Source organism: Acanthisitta chloris, unplaced genomic scaffold, assembly GCF_000695815.1.
Source record: "Acanthisitta chloris isolate BGI_N310 unplaced genomic scaffold, ASM69581v1 scaffold18764, whole genome shotgun sequence".
Taxonomy (NCBI): domain Eukaryota; kingdom Metazoa; phylum Chordata; class Aves; order Passeriformes; family Acanthisittidae; genus Acanthisitta; species Acanthisitta chloris.
In genome coordinates, this window is record NW_008667953.1 from 8270 (window position 1) to 18514 (window position 10245).

At 50.8% G+C, this 10245-nt stretch overlaps 1 protein-coding gene across 1 annotated transcript; it reads left to right on the top strand.

The window, feature by feature from the left end:
- D2HGDH (D-2-hydroxyglutarate dehydrogenase) lies at positions 1–9129 on the top strand. The gene is made up of 9 exons (XM_009072725.1): positions 1–247; positions 2240–2297; positions 3288–3427; positions 3845–4038; positions 5527–5695; positions 6235–6378; positions 6813–6955; positions 7109–7274; positions 8855–9129. Exons 1-9 carry the CDS (start codon positions 1–3, stop codon positions 9127–9129), a joined length of 1536 nt encoding a protein of 511 aa, XP_009070973.1.
- Positions 9130–10245: the final 1116 nt, after the last annotated feature.

Genomic DNA, 10245 nt, shown 5'->3' on the forward strand with positions numbered 1-10245 from the left:
ATGGCGTCTCCGCTGCGCGTTGTGTCGTCAGGGCTGAGGAGAGTTGTGGGAGCAGCCGTGAGGGGTTTGGGGAGCGCAGCGCAGGAGGTGGTGCTGACCAAGGAGCGCTATGCAGTGAGGAGGTTGCCGTTCGGACGGCTGAGGGAGGGGGATGTGGAGTTTTTTGAGGGGGTGATGCCCGGCAGGGTGGTGAGCGGCGAGGAGGAGGTGAAGGCGTTTAATGTGGATTGGTTGAAGTCGGTGAGAGGTAAGTGGGAGGGGTTGTGGGGGTGAAAGCTTAATCTGAAGGGTGTGTTTCAGCTTTGTTGATGACAGGGTAGGGCTTTACAGCCGTGGAGTATTAGCCCGACCCGCGGGATCGTAGTGTGTTAAGGGGTTGGAATAAACCTCAGAGGTAATGCAGTCATCCTTATCAGCTCATAAATTCGCCCTGATTTTCCCAGGCACCTTTATGTTTGTGGAAGTGATTTCCAGGATAACTGTGTTAAAGGGGTTGGAATGGAGCTTAGAGATCATCCGGTCCCAACCCCCTGCCCTGGGCAGGGACACCTCCCATCAGAGCAGGTTGCTCAAGGCTCATCCAACCTGGCTGTGAACACTGCCAGGGTTGGGGCAGCCACAGCCTCCCTGGGCAGCCTGGGCCAGTGTCTCACCACCCTCACAGGGAAAAAGCTTCTTTCTAATATCTAAGTTTCCCTCTTTCAGTTTATACCCATTGCTCCTGGTCCTGTCAGAGTCCACAGAATATCCAGAGTTGAAAGGGACCCACAAAGGCTCATCAGTCCAACTCCTGCTCTGCCCAGGACACCCCAGCAATCCACCCTGTACCTGAGAGCATTGGCCAAACACTTCTGGAGCTCTGTCAACCTTGGGGCTGTGACCACTGCCCTGGGGAGCTGTTCAGTGCCCAAACACCTCTGGGGGAAGAACCTTGTCCTGATATCCAACCTAAACCTGTTCCAGTGCCCAACCACTTGTCACCACAATCAAGATTGCAACTCCTTCATTCCAATACAGTGTTGAGCACAGACATTAGTTGTTGCACCAAGGTGCATCCCTAGCTCCAAATACTCCAGTCTGTCTGTTAAACACACAAATCATACATGTTCAATATTTCCATACACATGGGCTAATCATTTCCCTGCCATCATTAGCCTGCCCAGTGACCACGTCCTACATACCTTCTTTTAGTCATATCTAAAACACACAGTTCCCATTTCTAACCCAGTAACCATGCCCTCTACACCTTGGTTTAGTCATCATATAAGAGCACAGTTCCCTATTTCAAGGTTAACCCTCTGGGGGAAGAACCTTTGCCTAAGATCCAGCCTAACCCTCCCCTGCACAGCTCCAGCTGTTCCCTGTGTCCTGTCCCAGCTCACAGCGAGCAGAGGTAGGTGCTGCCCCTCCAAACTGAGTTTTTCTCATAAAGAATACTCCTTTAGGCAATGCTAAATATCTGGCAATCTTTAAGGCTTTAATTTAAAAAATCCTAAGTACTCTTAGGGGCTGTTAACCCTTACTGATTATTTTTTCCTGAAACAAATTGATTCAGTTAACAGTTTTGACTGAACCTCAAGAACCAAAGAAGATGCTTTGAAGGCTCTGGGGAGACCTCAGAGGGCTCCAGGGAAACCTCATTGCAGCCTTCCAGTGCCTTGAGGGCTTATAAAAGGGAGGGAGAGAGACTTTTTGGTTGGGCAGGTCATAGGGAGTGGCTTCCCAGTGCCAGAGGGCAGGGCTAGATGGGATATTGGGGAGGAGTTCCTCCCTGTGAGGTGCTGAGGCACTAGCACAGGTTGTCCAAAGAAGCTGTGGCTGCTCCATCCCTGGGAGTGTTCCAGGCCAGGTTGGATGGGGCTTGGAGCACCCTGGGCTGGTGGAAGGTGTCCCTGCCCATGGCAGGGGTGGAGTTGGATGAGCTTTAAGGTCCTTCCTACACAAACCAGTCTGTGATTCTAAGATTCTAAAATAAATGCTGTGAATTCCCTGTTGCTTCTCTCAGAGATTTCACAAGCAATAAACTCTTCCCCATTGCCTCCACTGGCAAACAAGTCTATGTATCCAAGCCAGGTTTTTCCAGGGCTTGAAGGGAAACGTAGTGATTGGGTTGAAAGTGGTTAAAATGCCTCCTGGTGGGGGGAGCACTCTTAATCCCCACCTCATGCATTCCCACCTGTTTCTTTCTGACCTCTGCAGAGCCACAGGTTGCCTTGAGAGTCCCTTGCTTTCCTTGCAGGCTGCAGCCAGCTGGTGTTGAAGCCACAGACCACGGCAGAGGTGTCTCAGGTTCTCAGGTAATGAGAGAGGTAACTTGTCTGCTGGCCTTGGTGGTGAGGAGACTTGGGTGGAGTCAGGCAGGATATGGCACATGAAGGGAACTTGTAGGTGTTCAGGCACCAATTCCTTAAGCCTTGGAGTTGCTGAGGGTGTTTTCTTTGTGGCTTTTCCACTCTGATAAATGATTGCAATAAAGTATTGTACAATAGCTCGGGGAGGAGTGTTGAACACTCAGAGAAGTGTTGAAGCACTCAGGAGGCTCTGGCTGAAAAGGTAAAGAAGGTTCAGGCAGAATGGGGCAGTGTGAGTGTCTGTTCTGTCCCTGTCCCCTGGTTCACTGGGGTGAGCACAGCTCCAGCTGGGAAGCACCATGCTGGATCACTGTTTGGCTGGAGAGCTAAAAGCTGCCCAAACCTGCTTCTGGCTCTCTTAAAACAGGAATTCAAAACACAGGAGTGGCAGGCAGGGCTTCTGGAGGAACTCTGGTGCTGTGGGGCTCTGTGCCATGCCTTATGCAAGAGCTGTGAGCTCAGGGAGGATGTGGTGGGTGAGGCTGCTGAGGCACAGGTGCACGTTTTGTTGCCTACAGGGCATTCATTTCTTGAGGGGAGGAGGAGAAGGGCAGTCATGTCTGAAACCCCTGCCAGAGGGTCTGTCAGAGCCCTGCAAGGAAGCCAAGCTGTTACCAGAGGCTGCTGTAGAGATAACTGTGGTGTGAACAGGGATTTACAGCCAGATATTGCCTGCCAGATGTGTAGATACATACAGGGATAAACCCAGGTGTTCCTTTGCTCAGTGCTGGGTTAAGGTGAGGCAGGAGTTGCACTTTATCACTGACTCTGTCCCTTTGCATCCATTTAATGTAAGTGTAACCTAAACACTGCTTAATTTTAAGGGGTGTTCAGCATTGCCACAACAGTAGGTGTTTGTGTGGAGGTGAAACTCCTCTGATAGACTAGATTATGGCCTTGAAATGCATAAAAGTTCAGGAAACTTTGTCCTCCCAGGTACTGCCATGAGAGGAACCTGGCAGTGAACCCTCAGGGGGGTAACACAGGCCTCGTTGGCGGCAGCGTTCCAGTCTTTGACGAGATCATCCTCTCCACTGCCCTCATGAACAGGATCATCAGCTTTGACAAGGTGTCTGGTAGGTATGGCAGAGAGGTACTGGGCCCTAAAACAGGCATTTTCCTGGGAGCATAACAGCAGGACCAGCAGGGTTCAGCCCAGCAGCATTATAAAGCATGCCAGAGGTTTGTTTGGATTTGGAGAGTTAGGGATCAGGCTGGTGGGAGTATTCCAGTTCAGACAAGAGAGAACAAATGGGCACAGAGATACTTCATGTAACTCTGTTTTACCAGTCCACAGTCATGGGTGACTAGACATTAAGGCAATGGCAAAGCTCCATGAGACTTGAGGAGGGGTAGGAAAATTGCCTGGAGCTTGCACTGGACCCCAGGAAGTGTTGGAGGAAGAGGTGGTTGCATCTGCTCGTACTTCTCCCGCCTCTTGAGCAGGCGCTGCTCCTTGGCCATCAGCTCATAGCAGGGTGTTTCTCTTCCAGGAATCCTTGTGTGCCAGGCTGGCTGTGTCCTGGAGAGACTCACAGAGTACCTAGAGGAGCAGGGGTTCATCATGCCCCTGGACTTGGGAGCCAAGGGCAGCTGTCACATCGGGGGCAACGTGGCCACCAACGCCGGTGGCTTGCGGCTGCTGAGATACGGCTCCCTGCGAGGGACAGTGCTGGGCCTGGAAGTGGTAAGGCCAGTGCCTAGCAGCTCCCTTCTCTGCTTACTCCTCTGCTGCTTACCATTTTATAAGGTCATAGACTATTAAGGGGTTGGAGATCACCCAGCCCCAACCTCCTGGCCTGGGCAGGGACACCTCCCACCAGAGCAAGTTGCTCAAGGCTCATCCAACCTGGCTGTGAACACTGCCAGGGTTGGGGCAGCCACAGCCTCCCTGGGCAACCTGTGCCAGTGTCTCACCACCCTCACAGGGAAAACTTCTGCCTAAGATCTAATTTCAATTTCCCCCTTGCAATTTCTACCCATTGCTCCTTGTCCTGTCACTGCAGTTCCTGATGCAGAGTCCCTCTACAGCTTCTCTGTAGGCCCATCAGCTCCTGGCAGGTTGCTCTGAGGTCTCCACACAACCTTCTCTTCTCCAGGCTGAACAGCCCCAATTCTCTCAGCCTGTCCTATCATCAGCTTCATGTCCTCCTCTGGACTTGCTCCAACACTTCTGTGTCCTTATTTCCTGCTGTCCTAGCTATCCAGCATGCAGACAAGTTCTTCTGTAGGCTTCCACTCTTACCTTTTCCTCATTGGGCTCTTTTGATCAGGGTTATTAAGTGTCTGTGTAGCACCTGTTGCTGCAGTTTCCGTCTGCTGACACAGATGCCAATTGAGTGGTTGTGTAATCCAGAGAAGTGAAAAGAAGGTCAGGAGTGATTGGGGTTTCTCAAGTTACCTGCAGGAGGTTGATTCCTCTGTGGAGCAGATGGTATGTGGAACACTGCTAAATCCATCCTGCAGTGCTCCCCTCTAGTGCTGCTCACTTGGCTTTTAATAGAATCCCAGGCCTTAAAGCTCATCTTGTTCCACCCCCCATAGCCACAGAGTTGCCTGCTTTGGGTCCCTTTGGGTGCTGTCTTTCTCCTTTGCTGTTCCTCAGTTGCTTCTGCCCTCCAGGCCTGTGCCTCTGGGTGTAAAGTCTGGATGAGTAGTTCTAAAAGATTTCATGCCTAGGAAGCAGAAACCTAATGGGGAAATAATTGGGTATGGAACAAAAGCCTGGGTTGGTTTTATTGTGGAGGCTTTTGTCTCTCAAGTCAGTCCCTCCAGTGACAAAACGGCCTTTAATAACGCACCCTAGAGACATTCAGTCTTGATTTCAGGCTCAGCTGATGGAGGACTTAGCTGATTCTGCTGAAGTGTTCACTGTTTCAGACAGTGCTCCTTGTTTCCATTGAGTAACAGGAGCTAGGGCTGCAGAGAATGGCTGATGTGCTCCTCCACTGGTAGGAACAGGAGAGCAGACTGCATCTGCTGTTACTTCTTGTCCTCCTGCAAGGAGAACAGTTCGGGAGGAGGAGCTGGGAATGGAGGAGCAGTGTGCGAATTGGCCACAGCTGGTGTCTCCTGCTCAAGGCTAGTGGCAGCTTCCCACCAGCTTGGTCACAGACAAGTTCCTGGTAGCAGATTCCTGTGTGGGTGCTGTGCCTGAGCCTCCCTGTGCCCACAGGTGTTGGCTGACGGCTCCCGCCTGGACTGCCTGGGCTCTCTGCGCAAGGATAACACAGGCTACGACCTGAAACAGCTCTTCATCGGCTCCGAGGGCACCCTGGGAGTCATCACTGCTGTCTCCATCCTCTGCCCACAGAAACCTAAGGCTGTGAATGTGGCATTCCTAGGTAGGAGCCAACAGTAATCATTTCACACCTGAATTCTGAGGCTGGGAAGGGACTAGGTATGGAGAGGAGGAGGCAGTGCTCAGCCTGGGAAATAGTGCAGGGCTCTAGACTGAAATACCTGGGCAGGTATTTTATATCTGTGGTGAAAATGGGTAAATTCCCTGCAAGGACAGGTGGCTCTGCAAGGGAACGGGGGCCGGAGCTTACAGAGGCAGGCAGGACGGTCCCTCCCTGAGGAGTGGCCAATCTGACAGTACCCAAACGAGGTGACAGTAGAGAGAGGCAGCCACCATCCAGCAGCCACTTGGTGTGCCCATGGTGACAAGGCAAGGCTGGGAAGTCATGTCTGCAGGTCAGGGTCTGGAACAGCTGAGTCCACATCCAGGCACAGCTACTTAAAAGCTGCTCCTGGGTGTGCCTCAGCAGGGACAGAGTTGTTTGTGGAGAGCCCTCACTGAGACTTTCTCTTGTCAAAAACCTCCAATGGGTTTGGGGGGTCTGTTTTTTGTTCCTGATTCCTCTCTGTGTTCTCTCTGAAGGATGTCAGAGTTTTGCTAAGGTTCTGGAAACATTCACAACCTGCAGAGCCATGCTGGGCGAGATCCTGTCTGCCTATGAGTTCATGGATGAGAAGTGCATGGAATTGGTTGAGAGACATCTCAAGCTGTCCAACCCAGTGACAGGTACCTGAGACACACACACTGTAGAAGGAGGCATTTTACTACTTGGGGATTTTTAGCCTACTTTTCAAATGTTTTTAAAGTAACTCGTTTCTAAAAGTCAGTAACTCATTTTAAGTCAGTGAGTGTGTGTGCATCCCTCATAATTTTCATTGCCAATATGTCATTCCAAACACCTTTTGTCTTAAAGATAAGACTTTTTACTTCTACTTGTTCTCACAAAACTCCTACTTTTCTGAAAAGTGGTAGCTCAGTGAGGGATGGAGCATGTCAGTGAAGTGCCCAACAAAAGATTGCCCCTGGAGCTGCTCTTCTGCCTGGTGCCAGAGTCTGGGCACAACAAATGTGCCAAGCTTGGGAAAAGTTCCAGGACCTATGGTAAATTCCTGTGTTTCTACCCTAGAGCATCTACTTACTCTGTTCTCCCTCATTTTCAGGCAGCCCTTTTTATGTTTTAATTGAGACTTCAGGCTCCAACTCAACCCATGATGAAGAAAAACTGAACAACTTCCTGCAACAGGCCATGACCTCTGGTTTGGTCACTGATGGAACTGTGGCAACGGACGATAAGAAGATAAAGGCAAGTCATTGTTTCCTCTTCCACAGATGACTTGGTCAGGATTCCCTGCTTGGTTCTGTGCTTGTCATAGGGAAATGTTCAGGTGTTTGGTGTAAGCTTGGAGTCCAAGAGGTGCTTGGGGCATTTGGGTTTCTGTGTTCTCTGCCCCCTCAGGCGCTGTGGAGCCTGCGGGAGAGGATCACCGAGGCTCTCACCCATGATGGCTACGTGTTCAAGTACGACGTCTCGCTGCCCGTGGGGAAGCTGTATGACCTCGTGACAGACATGAGGGCTCGTCTGGGCCAGAGTGCCAAAAATGTGGTGGGCTACGGCCACCTGGGTGAGTGTGGCTGCTTGAGAGGAGGTCAGTGCCCCTCTGTGCTCCAGGTGTTGCTGTGCAGCTTCCTGGTGGAGTGAGGAGTTGGGTTTGGATGAGGGAGGCACAGCTGAGGGCTGTCAGAGGAGCAGGAGGGAGCAGCAGGGTGGTTGTGTTTGTATTCATTGCTTTCAGACTATGTCCATACATGAATGGCAGGTTGCTGGCCAGCCAGCCATGACACTGGTGCTTTTTATCTTCTTGCTCTGTGCTTTCTATTTAAATATGCCCTTTGTTCAATTTGGCCATCAATTTGGCTAATGTACTCAGACACATTTGGCAGATACACACTTCCTTGTTTAAAGTGATTAGTCCTACTGGAAGTCAGTTTTGTGGGAGCCATTAACCATCTGACAGAGAGTGATAAAAGATAATGCACAGGAAGGCTGGTACATTTGTCATCCTGCTGGGTAAACTGGCCTGATTTTACAAACAGGTAAATCGGTGGCTTAGCAGAGCTGTTCTGCTACTGGAAAACCCACAGAGCACTCTTGAGCACACTTGATCTGGGAGGATTCAACAGACACACGGCACAGCAAAGGCTGCCTGTGGTGTTCAGGATTAAGCTGTGTGCTGTAAGGGTTTGGTGGGATGCAGGAAGAGGTTCCAGAGGGAGGAGGATGAGTAAATTGTGTTTATCTTTGTGTGTTTTGTCTTTGGAGCACCAATGACTCTGTGCTTAATCAAATACCATCACACACAGCAGTAAGAGGAGAAACTGTTCAGCTTTGTTGACACAGTGCCAGAGAGCAATTCAGAGCATTGCACAAACACAATAGGGAGAAAAAAAGTGATGAAGAGCCATATTAGAACCTAATGGTCATTGTGAAATGCCACTGGGGAAGCCTTTGCCACGTTGTCACCTTGGTGGCACAGGGTTGTTCAGCCTGGAGAAGAGGAGGCTCAGGGGAGACCTTATCACCCTCTCCAACTCCCCAAAAGGAGGTTGGAGTCAGGTGGGGGTTGGTCTCTTCTCCCAGGCAACCAGCAGCAGGACAAGAGGGCACAGACTCAAGCTCTGCCAGGGGAGGGTTAGGTTGGGTATTAGGAAGAGATTTTGTAGAGAGAGAGTGCTCAGGCATTGGAATGTGCTGCCCAGGGAGGTGGTGGATTCACCATCCCTGGAGGTTTTCAAGATGAGACTGGATGTGGCACTTAGTGCCACGGTCTAGTAACCACAGTAGGGTTGGACTTGATGGTCTTGGAGGTCTTTTCCAACCAGGTTGATTCTGTGATTCTGTGATTGTAATGAGTGCAGCACAGTGGGGATTTTAAAATCACAGGAGTTGGAGTTTGCAAGCAGCTTTGCTCAGGACCCTTCCCCAAGTATTGCTCCGCAAGCATGGGAGAACAAAGCTCCTGTTTGAATTGTTTGTGCACAGAGAGGCTGACGTTTGTAGGACAGTGTGCTTGTCCTTTCTGGCACGGTTTGGAGACTAACAAAGACCTCCTTGTTCGAGTATGCAGAGGAGCCAGGAATGAGTATCCATTGCAGGGCCACCAAGCTTTTCTCCCAGACCCACCTCTACGATGTTTTCTTCCAGGAGATGGAAACTTGCACTTGAACATCACGGCGGAGGCCTACAGCCATTCCCTGCTGGATGCCATCGAGCCCTTCGTGTACGAGTGGACTGCGAGCTGCAGCGGCAGCATCAGCGCAGAGCACGGACTGGGCTTCAAGAAGAAGCAGTTCATTGAGTACAGCAAGCCCAGAGAGGCTGTCATGCTGATGCAGAGGTTCAAAGCCATGTTGGACCCCAAGGGGATCCTCAATCCATACAAGACGCTGCCGTCAGCCCCTGGGAGCAGCACGTGCTGAGGAGCCACAGCAGATCCCATCGTGCCAGGGTGGAGGCTCCAGCTCGGGACCTGCACCTCAGCCAGAAACACTCTTGTGGATCAGCAAGCACATGGAGTGCTCTGTGTTTAATTTATTTAGTGGCATGGAAAAGTAAAGGAATGTGGTTGCTCTTCCCAGTGTGCCTGCTCTAGCTGAGGAACACACCACTGGGTTTGGTGTGTGGTCTGAACGCTGAGACCAAACCTGCAGGTGCTGTGTATGGGTATTCCGGCTCTCTTTCCCCTTAGTTTGTTCCAATTTAGCAGTGACACCAGCCAGAGAAGGCATTTTCTCACTTGGGGTGTGCAAGTGAAGCATCAGAGGCATAGGAGAACCTGTGGATGCTACATCATCATTTCCAAGTGAAGGTGTTGCTCTTCCTTTCTTGTTTGATCTAATACACTTATCCTAAAGCCCACAATAGCATTGGGTCATGACCTCTTTAGTGATGCCACCTCCAGGCTGTCCCAGATAGGTATCAGTGTTGTCCCATATGCAGGTTTGCTGTCCTGGAAGGACAGGCCAGAGAAGAGAGGGTGCCTGGCAGCCCAGCTTCTGGATTTGAGTGTTTGGAGGGGAAATGCCAGCTGCCAGGCTGAGGGAATGCATCCCAGGACATGTCTGGCAGGGGCAGGCTGTAGGCATCCCAGTGTTTCCTGCTTTCTTGACTTCCAGTCTGTCCTTGACAGCAAGCCATGATTTGCTCTTGCATCCTGGCTGGCTGGAGATAGAAACAGTGATGTTAAAATCATCTAGAGTGATAATCCAAAAGGACTGGGCTCAGAGCAGCCTGGTCTAGTGGGAGGTGTCCCTGCTTATGGCAGGTGGATGGAACAAGGTGGTCTTTAGGTCCCTTCCAACCCAAGCAATCCTGGGATTCTAAACTGGTTGTGCTGTTGACTCTCTGGAAGGACAAGAGACCCTGCAGAGGGATATAGATAGATAGATAAACCATTGAGCAATCATCAGTGGCATAAAATTGAACAAGTCCAAGTGCTAGATCTGTGCCCCAGAGAGTAATGCTAAGCACAGGTATAAATTGGGAGAGGAATGTCTGGGGAACAGCCCTGCAGAAAGGATCTGAAGGTGCTGGTT